This window comes from Aphidius gifuensis, linkage group LG3 (genome assembly GCF_014905175.1).
Source record: "Aphidius gifuensis isolate YNYX2018 linkage group LG3, ASM1490517v1, whole genome shotgun sequence".
Classification (NCBI taxonomy): Eukaryota; Metazoa; Arthropoda; class Insecta; order Hymenoptera; family Braconidae; genus Aphidius; species Aphidius gifuensis.
This window is the reverse complement of record NC_057790.1, coordinates 7,090,269-7,104,832: the sequence shown is the minus strand read 5'-3', so window position 1 is coordinate 7,104,832 and position 14,564 is coordinate 7,090,269. Positions and strand designations below refer to the sequence as shown.

Here is a 14,564-nt window from a genome sequence, read left to right as displayed (position 1 = left end):
TTTTTCTTCTAATTTAATTTCAAGTAATAATATAATCAGTTTTTTAATCGAGTCTTAAAATGTCAATAAAAAAATTAATTTTTTCTATTTATTTGACATTAAATCCAATGAAAAATTATACAAAAAAATTTATTTAAAAAAAATAATATCAGTTTAATTATTAATACAAGGAAAATTTCTTGTTTAAATATTTGTTTTTTCCTATCATAAATATTAAGACATGATAATGACAAGAGATTAATTTGTAAATTATTTTATTAATCTTGAGTTTTGTAAATAATAATTGAGAATATTATTAAAGTTTCCTCAACATAAACATGATTTTTAATTTTTTTTTATCTTTTGAAACAAATAAAATAACATTATAAACTTAATCATGATAATGTTAATTTTATTATCAAGTTGAGATACGGTCGTTGAATATTTCTGGTAAGGTGATTTCCCCCTCGAGAAAATTTCTAGGCATATTTACGTTGTACACTCACTCATCGTTGGTCAATGTATTAAAATTTATCAGTCATCCACAGTGTTTTGCGGTGATACGATCGTGTTTATTTTAAAGTAAAGAATTATTATTATTATCTTGGTATTTTATATTTTTATTATTATAAAAAATTTTTTTCTTAATTCATTATATCAATAATACGAATTAGATAAAAAAAATTATTGTCATTGTAAATATTATTAATACTCGAAAAGAAAATTTAATTATGAAATATTTTCTTTATTAACTTTTTTTTATATGTCTGATTAGTATTATCAAACATGCGTAAAGTTAAAAAAAATATTTTTTTATATTGTTTATTATTTGTTTTTTCTTTTATCAATAAGAAAAAACTAATTAATATTTTTCTTTTTGCATTATAAATGTCATTATTATATTTGTTTAATTATACCTTTATTTATATATTATTTTTTATTACGTTCGCTATGTGTGTATCATACGAGTGATAGTAAATTACTTTCACTAAATTTTTGCCGATGATAAAAAGAGTATTGTTATTTTTATTAAATTTTTTTGAAATTATTATTATTTATTAAATATTTATTTATGTTATGTTGATAGAGTACCACTTATGTTTGAAATTCCTGGGGAAAGTTGTGATTGAGATTTGTTGTTTTTTATCTCTAATTTAATGTTTTTAAATAATATTATAATAATATTATTTGTTAATGCATTTTGAAGATTATTTTTGGGACATTTTAATAATATTATTTTGATGAATTATAAGTTATAACAAATAATTAATTATCACAGAAATAGAAGTTGACTATTTTAAAAAAATAAAAATCTAAGAGTTTAAAAATTTTTGATATACTTAATAATATTATTGATAAATTAGTCAAGTAAACAATTTAAAAAAAATACAATGTTCACCTTCCAAACGAAACTCACTTTATATAAAAACCTAAAAAATTTAATTCCAATCAATAAAACAAATAAAAAAAAAAGAAAGAGAAAACATAAAATTCCATAAACAATTTTTTGTAATTATTATTTTTTTCTTAACTTTTTGATTTATAATGTTGACCAGTTTTTTTTTTTCATGTTATTTGTGTTCTTGTTCTTTTAATCAACATCTAATCTTTCTCGTGTTTTCAACAACAACAAATAAATTAATAATAATAAAAAGAAAAAAAAAACCAAATGAAAGTAAAATGAGTTTAATTTTTTCTTTTTAAATTTGGTAATTGTTGGAAAGTGTCACATTTATTTAATTTATTATTTTTATCTTTAAAAAATTATTATTTTAATTTGTATACATGTTTTATTTTATGACATTGTGTTTAACATATTTATAAAGCTAATTGTATGAATGTCATGGTTATTTACATAATATTATAATGGTGAAATTGAGATTGGGAGTACAGTTAAATCAAGGACATTAAAAAGGGTTCGGCGATGATATGTAAGGTGAACGGGACAATTAGCAGTATGACCATGGAAAAAAAAAAAAAAACCTGATTAAATCAGAATTTCATTATTAAAAAAAAAAACACACCCTTGAAATACTTTGTATATTATTTACAATGAAATTTTTCAGTAAAAAAAAAAACTAAAAAGGCATAAAAAAATAAAGCATTATCAATTTTCTATTAAATACAATTTTTTTTCTTTCAAATTATCATTAAAAAATTAAATTTATAATCAAAATAAAGTTCAAAATTTATCACTCTTTTTTACAGAGACGATGGAGCCATCAGATTAATTGAAAAAAAATAAACAACGTATTTATCACGTGGCAAAAAAAATATAGATTAAGTAAAGGAAAATTTATTTAGTTTATATTAAAATGCTCTGTTAAAATTTTAATTTTTAATTATTAAATTTTATTTATAATAAAATATTTCAGGATTAATATAATATCTCACAAGTTGAGATTATTTATTGACGTGATTTGTGCTAGTTGGTCTTGACGCACAACTTACAATCTACCCCCCTTCAAATCGAAAAAAGTTAACTCTTAACGTTGTAAATGTTCTACAACAGAATCAGACCTCGACTGGACAACACCGGATCAACAACAACGTCTCAACGTAATGGCGTGAACATCCTTATAAAAGACAATTGAATTGTTTTTATTTTTCCATGTGTTTATAAATTTCATAATAATTATTATTTATTAGAACTTTTTTTTTTTTATAATATTGTGTTTTTAATTTTAAAAAAATTTAAAATGTCGTATATACGTTCAACTGGTGATGTGATTGGATTTTTACTGCTTTCTGCAGTTACAATTATCAAGTCAATATTTAAATTTTTTGTACCAAAAAAATATCAAATGAAATGTGTCTCGGGTGAAATTGCACTTGTTACTGGTGGTGGAGGTGGACTTGGAAGGCTTCTTTCATTAAGACTTGCCAATCTTGGTGCTATTGTTGTCGTTTGGGATATCAACAAAGATGGTATGTAATTAAAAATCTAATAATATATATTTCATCATAATAAATGCTTTTAAATATAATAATTAAATACTCGTTATTTATAAATTAAAAACTTTAAGAAACCTGTAAAGTTCTTGCTTATAACTTTTACAAAAAGAATCCATAAAAAGTTTAGTATTAATTTATATTAGAGAAAAAAATAAGCAAAATAATTTATTATTTTTTAATGTAATTATAATTTATTTAAAATAAATATCAAAACAATGAATAGATAAATTTTTATTTAGACTGGACCATATACAAATAGAATGTACAATGTAGATTATTTAGACTATAAATATATATATATTTAAAAAATACAGTTGCACATCTTATGCAATGTAGCAAGCTGACCGTGACTCGATGACTCTAAACATGTACTATACGACTAAGTCAAACTTAGTAAGACGACGATTAACAAATGAAAGTTTATCCGCACTTTCCATTAATGATAATAATTGTATTATTAAACTTGGTTAAACAAACTTTTTGAAAAACTCACATCAAAGAATAAAATAAATAAATTAAATATAGTTATTTATAAAAAAAACATGATTGAAATTATTTAAATATTTATTAATGAGGATATAAAAAAATATATAAATAATTAAAAAATATATTTTATTTTTTAAAGAAAATATTAAAAAATTATTGATTGATTTATCACTGACAAAATGTGATTTATTATTTTTTTTTTTTAAATAATCTTTTGGGTTATTTTCTGACTTATCAAAGTCATTATCAATTTCATATCTACGTGTGATGTTTTTTGTAAAAAAAAAATAAAATAAAAAAAACCAGGAAAAGAAAATAATGATAATATGAAAAAAAAAATAATTGTAGACTCTTTGAATTTAAATTAACAAGAAAAAAATTATATTGATCATTATGCGTTTAATATAGAAAAAAAAATTTATAAAAAATGTAATTTTAAAAAACAATTATCAATATTACCATGCAATATGGAAATTAAATTGATAAAATTTTCCTTTAGAATATGTCTAAAGTTCAATTAAATACTCATAAATATATCACTTTTTGATAGCAATTTTTTTCCAGATAATAACAATAATTGCTAATAAATATTCATTTTTAATTGATTTTTAATTTATCAGCAAAACTGTTATGAAAAAAAAATGATAAATTACCATTGGACATTAATTAATTATAATTTTTTTACCCCAGAATATAAAAATCTTAATATTTTAAAAATGAATATAAATAATCTTATTTATTGAATTATTTATTAATTTTTTTTTCAAGTGTTAAAGTCCAAATCACTCCTCCACTTACTAAATTGCCAAGTCTATCAGGTTTAATAGATAAAAAAAAAAAAAAATTAAAAAACAATTTAAAGCATGAAAAAGAAAAAAACAAAAAAAAAAGTCATTTACTGCGCACTAAATGTGTGATAAAAAATAAACATAATATTTGAACATAAATAAAAAAACATCTAGTGTCATAACCATCTTGACTTGCAAAATGAGTTGATAAAAAAAAAAAAAAAAAAAATACATACATATCTAAAACATGATGTGAACATTAATCAAACTAAAAAATTCATTATTACTTTTCTCGCAATATTGAAATAAAAAAAAACCAATTGATTAAAAAATTTTATGGAGATATAGAAAAAAAAAAATGCAGTTAAGCGATTGGTTATTAACGCCATCGAAAGAAATCAAGACGTCATTGACCCACTCATTGGTGAATGCCTTTCTGCAAGACAACCTTCAACAATAAAATTTAATTTCCAATAGATCGAAATATTGCATGTTGATATTAAACGATAAAATCATAAATTTCTTAAATGTTTAATCTGATATTTAATTTAACGATTATCTCAGTATTTTTTTTTTAAATAAAAAAAATAAATAAATATCAATTGATTATTAATTTTACATTGTTATTTATCATGTGATGTGAATTACATTTAATATATTTAATCCGTTATACATATACATATGTATTTTTATCTGTAATAATGATTTAAATTGAAAAAAAAAATAATCATCATCTCGTTATTTGCTCTATAAATTCCACACACACAGTTAGAATAAAGTAGCAACTTTGTAGTCTCTCTTAACACGAGTATAGATTAAATTCACACAAGTGAATAATCTTTTACTAATTACATTACTCAACACTGAAAAATAAAATAATATTTTTAAAAATAAAAATACAACAACTTAATTTAAATTAAACACGCGAAACAATATTGATAATTTTAAATTTCCATAAATTAAAAAAATACTTAAGTAACAGAAATTTCAATGAATTTTTTTATATTTTTTCATGGTTCAATGTTTAAATATTTTTATTTATTTAGAATTAGTTATTTTAATGAATAGTGGTTTTTTTAAAAAATGGGGTTTTGAGGCTGACAGACGAAAGAAAAAGTTGGTTAAAAAAAAAATTTATAAAATATATAAAACAAAAATATATATATTTTTTTTTGTTCAAATAATGTATTTCGAGGTTTATTGTGGTAAAATATGCACCCACGTACTATTAGCAAATAAAAGTAGCACAACAAGGAGTCAAGGCCCTCTTGTTTGTATTTATAAAAATATATATACATAGAGATAGATGCCTTGGTGTAAGTCTTCCTACATAAGACAACTCAGTCAACGGTGAAAACAGGTTGATCATTGTAGAAAACTTAAAAATTTTTTAAAAATACTACGGTACATAAACGTAACACAAATAATCTCGCGGTTTACATAGACAACATCTAAAAATTTCAATTTCAATTTTAAGTAACTTACAAAATATAAAAAATATCAAATTTTTTTTTGTCTATAAACAAGTAGTTTTTATTATAAAAAAAAAATTTTTTTTTTATATATATATATTTTAAGTTTTTATTGAATAATTTTATTCAATTTTTAAATAATCACTCATTATTACATAAATGTTATGTATAAAATAAATCAATCAATAAGTAAAAAAAAAAATTGAAAAATTAATAAATGAAAAATATAAAAAAATATGATTACGTTATTTTATGTGGTTGATACAAAATATGCACCTTTCATTTTGAATCTATCCCAGGTAATAGAATAATCATTTTTTTTTTTTTTTTTTTTAGATTAATTTATCAACAAGTCGTAACAACTTAATTTTAATTTATAATTCAAAATATTATTCAAGTGAAAATAATTTTTTCAATTTTTACAAAAAAAAATGTAAAATAATTTGGATATTTTATGTAGTTAATGATAATATTATTGACATAATAATTTGTATAATAAAAAAGTATTATTTTTTTAACTGTACCATATTAAGTGTGTACTTGAAATTTTATTTAAATAACAATTATTTATTGAGGTGTAAATAAAATATGTTTTTTTTAGGAATTGATGAAACTGTAAAATTAGTTCAGTCTGCTGGAGGCACGTGTTACGGCTATGTTTGTAATCTTTGTAATCGTGAAGATGTCTACAAAAAAGCTGCATTATTAAAAGAACAAATTGGAAAGGTAAATAAATTATACATTTTAAATTTTTCAAATGAATGAATTTGTATTTTTTCTATTTGTTTAAGTAAAAAAATAACATTTATATTTGTTTATTTTAATTTTGTATGATACTTAAGAGATAAAAAAAAATAAATAAATTTAAAAAATAAAAAACATACTGTCTCTTGTTGAATTGAGACAACAAATAAATATATTTGAGCATAGACTTGGTCACTCACGTTAAATATTACAAAATATTCTGATTATTGCGACATGAAACATTGCAATATAAGCCTTAATACCACACTCGTCTCATAAAACACGCGTGATTAACCATACTTATCTTCCAAGGATTTAAAAGTTGATGTCCCTAGATGAATAAAGCAAAAAAAAAAAATCAAATTTCTTCATCACATTCTCAAATGAATCGTAATTTTAAAACCAATCAAAAAAAAAAAAAAACTATTAAAAATTTCAAATTAATTATATACACTAATGAAAGGTGAAAAAAATTTGATTATTGTTTAATTTTTTCAACAGGTATCAATACTAGTCAACAATGCTGGAGTTGTTAGTGGCAAAAAATTCATGGACACACCAGATGATCTTATAATAAAAACTATGGATGTCAATATCATGAGCCACTTTTGGGTCAGTTAACTCAATTAATATTTAATATATTTTATTTAAAAAAACATTATGTAATAAATAAATTATTGTCCCCCTAAGTATCTTTTTAGAATTGCTTTAAATTTTGTTGCAAAATAAAAAATAAATAAAAAAAATAAACAATTCCAAAAGAATTCAAGGACGACTAGTGTTTGACTGGAGAATGGTGTGCGAATAATTTTAATCTTATATTGGTGTATATATATTTTTTTTAAGTGGTAGTATATTGCTCACGTAAAATTTAAAAAAGCATGTATAAATAAACCAGTCAAATATGTACCAATGACGTTACTTGATTAACTCGTATTTTGAAATGACCCAACAGTCACAAATACCAGACGGAAAATTTACGAAAACAACAAAATATATCACTATTTTTTTTAAATAATATAAAATTTTTTTTTATTTGTATAAAATAAAGATCAATATTTATTTAAAAAATATACGATAAAATAAATTAATTTATATTTAAATATTTTTTTTGCAACAACTAGAATGAATTATTGAATATAGTATATTTCTTTTTTTGCATTTATAGACGGTTAAAGCATTTCTACCAGGAATGATGGAAGATAATAAAGGTCATATTGTTAGTATTGCAAGTCTTGCTGGACATGTTGGTATACCAAAACTTGTTGATTATTGTGCATCGAAATTTGCAGCAGTTGGTTTTGACGAAGCACTACGTATGGAGCTTGAGGTAACTTTAAAATTTACTCAAATAATTTTTGATTATCACCAGGCTCGGGAAGTTCGTCTGTTATTTCAGATCTTAAAAAGGCCTTATTCAAAAAAGGCCTTGTTTTTTTTGACTTCTTAAAAATGGCTTTATTTTTTTTGGCCTCTTAAAAATGGTCTTTTAAAAAAGGCCTTATTTTTTTTGGCCTCTTAAAAATAGCCTTTTAAAAAAGGTGTTATTTTTTTTTGGCTTTTAAAAAAAGGTCTTATGTTTTTGGCTCAAAGAAATTCTCTCTCCCAAAGAAATTCTCTTCCCTCAAAAAATAAGGCTTTTGTTAAAAGGCCATTTTTTAAGAGGCCAAAGAAAAGGCCATTTTTAAGAAGCCAAAAAAAATAAGGCTTTTTTTTTAAGGCCATTTTTAAGAGGCCAATAAAAATAAGGCCATTTTTTGAGGCCATTTTTCCGATGTACCAGGCTCAGATCGTCTTTTTTTATAACTATTTTTCACCATGTTGCCATGGTATTTTCGACGATCTGAAATAACAGACGTACTTTCCGAGCCTGATTATCACTAAAATACATATAGTGTAAATAAATTTTGATAAATAATTCATTGAATTAATTATAAATATAATAAACCATGATTTTTAAATGTAAATATTATTATCTTTAATATTTAATTTACTAAAAATATTATTTTTAATATTTACAGGCAGACGGTTACAATATTAATACAACTGTAATATGTCCATATTTTATAAGAAGTACTGGCATGTTTGAAGATGTTCAATCAAGGTAAAAAAAAAAATTAAATATCAAAAAAAAAATTAAATATACTTGATGTATTTTAAATATCATTTTTTTTTCTTTACAGATTCATGCCAACCTTGAGTCCAAATGAGGTTGCTGATCGTGTTATATCTGCCATGAGATGTGATGAAAAATTTGCAATTTTACCAAATTTTTTCCAGGGTTTACTTGCTGCTAAATGGTAAGCATAATATTATTTAAACTTTATTTTCATTATGTACTATAATAAAATAAATTTATTTAAAAAAAAAATATTTATGTGTGTTGTTATAAAACAAGTATAATCACATATTAATATCATGAACATATGTAAGCTAAACGGGAACCACATTACCTTCATGACCCATGTCATTATGCACGCTTCTCTGTGACGGAACATAATGATAGTTGACTTTCCCCTCAATACCATGATCATACAGCGCAAAAAAAAAAAATATCATTAAAGAATAAAAATAAATTTAAATCAAAATCAAGATAGTAATGAATAAAAATTCAATTGGCTTATGATTATTTTGCTTCCGGATGTATGTTAGACGTAACTACCTGAAACGTAATCCATACTTGATATTTAATATTCATAATAATCAAAGAAAATGTCGATTATATATATATAGCTTTCAATAAATAATAAAAATTTATTTTTATATTACAAGTATATATTTAAATATCAACATTTATTATTAAATTTAATGATTTTTTTTTTTTTTTTTAGGATATTTCCATGGAATTGTGTATCAATGTTTTTACGTGGACTTGTTCATGATGCATCACCAGAACATTCTGAAGTAATTAAACCTAAATTTGGACAAGAAAATACTGAATCAATGAAAGATCAAAATGTTATTCATCAACAACTTACAAGGCGTATATCAAGCTCTGAAAGAAAACCATAAAATATATATTAATAATAATAATAAAAACTTAATATTGATATTATTTGCCAGATAAAATAAGTCAAAATGTTCATATAATAATAATTGTGATGATAATGAGTAATATGATTGATTATATAACAAATGGAAAAAAAAAAAAATTTCGAAAAAAAGGATTTATAAAGTTTGAAAAATACACCATGTGATATTTTTTTGTTCATTTTTTAAGTTTATATAGTCAAGTCTCCTTTATGTGTAGATAATAATTGAGCTCAATATTTTTTTTCTATTAACATTCTGGTTGGTGCCATTGCTTGCCTTATAAAAATAATCAAATAAAAAATTTCTAAAATTTATTTCAACTAATTTAAATTAAAAAAAAAATAATATTTAATATTTCTTTTTATTTTCTTCTTCTTGAAGTTCTTTTGCGTAAATAAAAAAAAAAGGTTTTTAAAGATATTAATTCAAGAGAAAATAATACGACCCTATTCTTGGAAAATACTCATTCAAAATTAATGAATGAAATTTAAAAAACAAGGAACTACATGAATGAAAAAAATTAAAATCAATCACGATATTTTTTTTGCTAATCTCTCTGTGTAGTAACAAAAATAAATAAATAAATAACTATGTATAATATTGGTTAAAAAAATTTATTTTGATGCCATTAATAATGACACTTGCTTGTTTTTCTAATTCAATAAAAGTATTTTAAATAAATAATAATAATTACAGTGTTGATAAAAAAATTGATTCACTACTTAATTCATTAATTTTTCAAGTGATTAATTTTTTTAACGATGAGGAAAGAAAATAAGAATATTATTCTAATATTTTTTTTATGCTGACAATCAATGCACTGACGTTTTGATGGTGACATTACACGTGGTGTTAAAAAAAACCACAAGATAAATGCATTATTAAAAGCATTTATCTTGTGTTATTTAAATTAAGGAAAAAATTAAATTAAAAAACTATTGCTGGGCTTTGGAGCAATCGTATTTATCGCGGTAACTATCACACAAATTTATTTTTTCCTTCACCATTAATATAATATGTAATCATTGTTAAAAGTTTAAGCACACAAGTTACATTGCTGTTGGATGTTTAAGTGTTATTTAAAATAAAAAATCAAACAGAGAATAATTTAAATTGTGTAATTTTATTACATATACATTTTACATTTTTATTTTCAATCATTAAATAAAATGTAATTATTAATGAGTCGTAAAAAAAATACAAAATTTCTTAAGCAACTTTTAAAATTAATGAATAATTTTTAATTTTTTTTTTATTTTACATATTATTTTTATTAATTTAGTTGGCAAATTTATTATGAAAAAGTTTTTCAATATTTTTATATTTTCTATATGAAGAAATTATAAAAAAGGGAAAAGAAAAAAAAAAATTAAACATGGTTATTTTTTTTTATTGCTTCATTATTATTTAATTATTATTTTATAATTAGTGGATATGGGTATCATGATGAATCATTAAATATAGTAACTATAGTAATCAGCAAGTTTTATTAAAAAATAATGCAAAAATAGAAATACTATCTCATGATAGTTCTAATATACTTGAAATGATGAAACTTATGATTTTAAAATTGAATTATCAATGAAGGATTGTTCAATAAATAAAAATCTTTGGGTAAAATAATTTTTGATAATTTAATTAAAACATTTAAAGTAAAAACAAATAATTATGATTGATAATGTCATGTCATCTCAAGCAACTGATTCACTTATTAAAGTTGAACTCTAATGTGGAGTTTAGCTTTAAATTTAAATTTAAACATTGCAAAAATGATGTTGATGATTGTAGAATTTACAAATGTGATTTAGAATTTCAAATTGGTATGGTTAGTCTAAAATACTTGATGATAAATGAGGAAAAAAAATCAAATAACTATAATTTTAACAGGAGAAACGTGTGATTGGAATGAACGTGCTGAAGCTAAAACATATTGTAATGTATACATGATAAGAAAATTTGTTGTCTACAGTCTACATGGTGAGTGTGTATGTAACACATGCACTTGTGATCCTGGATTTAATGGAAAGTACGTACCAGTGACAAGGTAATTTACAGCAAAAAAAAAAAAAGTAAAATAATGAAAAAAAAGACAAAAAGAAAACATGAACAATTAATGCTGATACTTGTTGGTTTCTTTTGAAAATAAAATAATATTTATCATCACGTCTTTAAGCTGTTTTGTGTTTTTTTTTTTTACTTTTATAAATACAATATTTAATTTTGGATGTAGGACAATAGAGTGGAGTGGAAAAGGTACATGTAATTGTAGAGTTTACAATTGTTTTGATGGATGGCAAGGTGAACGTTGCTCATGTTCAACAGACAAAAAGTTTGTAAAGCACCAGGAAGTGAAAGACAATGCATATTTGCTTATTTATTTCATGTTAATAAGTATTTTTTCAAGAAAAAATATAAACAGATTGAAAAAAATTAAACAGTTTATAAATTGTTTAATAATTATTTATCTTATAAATTTTAAATTAATTTAATTCAAAACTTTTTATAAAAAAACTCCTTGAATTTTCAATAAAAAAAATATTTAAATAAATAAATAATGATTATAGAGATAATTACCTATAAGTATTAATGTATTATTTCAATTGAAAATAAGTAACATAATTAATATTTGAATTTAAAAGCTACTCGGAATATTACCGTGCTCCCATCTACACATAATTTAAACAACTAAACTTCAAAACACTTCCATTTTGAAAACTATTGTTATTATTGTAAATCTGCCAAAAAAAAAAATTGTTGTCAAGAAGAGAGAGAGAGATGGTTTATTGAGTTTGTCAATATTATAAAAATTAATTTATAATGTTGATATCACGAGGATTTGGATTAGCAAAAAATGTTGCTGTTATTGCAACACGTAAATTACCAAAAACTGTAGTTCAAACTCGTAATTCTGGACACAGGTATTTATGATAACTATTATGTAACAATATTTTGATGTGTTTGATGAGGTTAGGTTGAAGTAAATATAATAATTTTTGTTAATTAAATTGTAATAAACTGTTTGTTTATTGTTTTTAACAGTTATATGTATCGTGACGTCAAAGAAGCACCCAGAAAAGATGTTTGGATGGCTGAAATTAGTACTGGTATAATGTGGTGGTGGGTTCTTTGGCATATGTGGCATGACTGGGGACACATTGTTGTAAGTATTATTATAAACAATAATATATTATCATCAACAATAAATATTGTCTAGTTTTATTTGCTTCAAGTTAATTTAAAATACATAATTTTTGACAGGGTGAATTTGATTATCCTGATCCATCAAAATGGACTAATGAAGAGCTTGGAATTCCACCAGATGATGTTGATTTGTAATTTAATTAAAATTACATAGAGATAATAATACATTTATATGTTTGTCTTGTAGACATATTGTAATATACTAGCTATATATTAATCTAAAGAAAAAAACTATACAACTGTTTTTATTTTCTCCAATTAATATAAACACAAAACAACAACAACAATCTAAAATGAAAGGCTTTGTTTATGTTTTTTCGACTTGTTTTAGAATAATCAATTACAATTTGATAAAAAATAATAAATGATAATTATAAAATGGGTAATTTCCATTCATAAATTGATTATTCTCACTGAAAATACCATTTATTCTGAATTACTTGTCATTTACAAACAATCTTATCAAGAATGAATAACAAAACAAAAAAAAAAAAACAAATTAATCTCTTTTTTGTATGTTAAGATTTCTACCGTAAGAAAAATATTAAAAACAAGTAGGTCATACATTATCGTAATTCAAAAGCTACCAAAACAAAATCACCAAACTCATGATGAGTTATCATGAAATAAAAAAAAGAAAAAGAAAAAAAAAAAACAAATCATCAATATCAGCTGCAAGTTAATTTTTTAAAGATAATAAAATGTAATTAATATTTAAAGAAAAATTATAGATCTTACAGGTCAACATTGTTGATGAAAAACAAAAATAAGGATAAATGAAAAAGAGCTAAAAGTCGGTATCATTTATGATTGAATTTTTATACTATTTCATGTGATAATAGATAACAAGCTGGCGCCCATGCGAGGTCATGATAGTGGGAGAACTGGTACAGTCTGGTTACATTGTTTAGTATAAAATTTATCTTTGTTTCAATACTCTCTTCCTCTTTTCCTCTAGCTCTCTTTATCTATTATTTCTCATATCTCAGTCAGTCTATACTAGTTAATAAGACAAAGACAAAACCAATGAATAAACCCACATTCAAGCAGAGCCAGCGCCGTTTTTTTAATACCAACGCGCCGGATCCGTACTACTGCTTACACTAAATTTCAACGACAGTACTCCAGCTACAACCTTAGCTGTAACATAATATTAAAAAACAATTATTTGTTACCTCAACGACAACACAATTAAAATATTTCAAACAATAACATCTGAATAAAAAAAAACATTACAAAGTGATAATAAAATATTATTAATTAAAATATTAATAAACAATGATTAATAATTTAAATAACAATAAAAAGAAAATAGTTTAAAAAAGTACTTAAAATTATGATTTAAAAATCATCAAGATAATTCATTTGACATTTTTTATAATTTAAAATATAAAATAGTGTTTTTTGATAATTATTAATGTTAGCTATTATTATTATTTAAAATTATAAAAAATGAGTAAATAAGTAATACAGCGTGGCATGTTACCATATGAACCGTAACTTAAACTTTGACTACAGTGTGTTGGATATATATATATTTTTTTTTTTTGTGATGTTGAATATGTGTATATGTGTATACTTGAACTGATGATCGGCTCTCACTTGCAGTTGGCATTTTTAAACTAAATAATAATACATATTTTACAAAAAAAAAAAAAATAATTATTACAATAATTTTGTGTGTAGGTTGAATAAATCAATTTTTAATAAATAAAATTTTAAATAAATTTACTGTGCAAGTGTTATTGTGTACAGGTGGACAATAGTGTTATCATTAATCGCATGTGATTGTTAAACATTGTCACCGAGGTCATATACAAACTTAAAACAGATAATCTCATTATTTTATTTGAAAATAAATATATAACAATACAATCAAAACAAATAGTAAAAAAGTATATATTTT

At 22.3% G+C, this 14,564-nt stretch overlaps 2 protein-coding genes across 4 annotated transcripts; both read left to right on the top strand.

The window, feature by feature from the left end:
• The first annotated feature begins 509 nt into the window (after positions 1-509).
• Positions 510-11,072, top strand: LOC122851792 (short-chain dehydrogenase/reductase family 16C member 6-like). Of its 3 annotated transcripts, none has more exons than XM_044151251.1 (9): positions 521-561; positions 2,188-2,263; positions 2,355-2,907; positions 6,282-6,406; positions 6,926-7,036; positions 7,593-7,754; positions 8,446-8,528; positions 8,608-8,724; positions 9,256-11,072. In XM_044151251.1, exons 3-9 carry the CDS (start codon positions 2,679-2,681, stop codon positions 9,434-9,436), a joined length of 1,008 nt encoding a protein of 335 aa, XP_044007186.1. In that variant the 5' UTR covers positions 521-561; positions 2,188-2,263; positions 2,355-2,678; the 3' UTR covers positions 9,437-11,072. The 3 variants fall into 3 exon arrangements, with proteins under 3 accessions (XP_044007188.1, XP_044007186.1, XP_044007187.1); XM_044151252.1 differs by lacking the exon at positions 521-561 and adding an exon at positions 571-586; XM_044151253.1 differs by lacking the exon at positions 2,188-2,263 and having other exon boundaries at positions 510-586.
• Positions 11,073-12,196: 1,124 nt separating this feature from the next.
• On the top strand, positions 12,197-13,039 carry LOC122851791 (NADH dehydrogenase [ubiquinone] 1 beta subcomplex subunit 2, mitochondrial-like). Its single transcript, XM_044151250.1, has 3 exons — positions 12,197-12,375; positions 12,497-12,617; positions 12,716-13,039. The coding sequence occupies exons 1-3, from the start codon at positions 12,275-12,277 to the stop codon at positions 12,791-12,793; spliced, it is 300 nt and encodes a 99-aa protein (XP_044007185.1). The 5' UTR covers positions 12,197-12,274; the 3' UTR covers positions 12,794-13,039.
• The last annotated feature ends 1,525 nt before the right edge of the window (positions 13,040-14,564 follow it).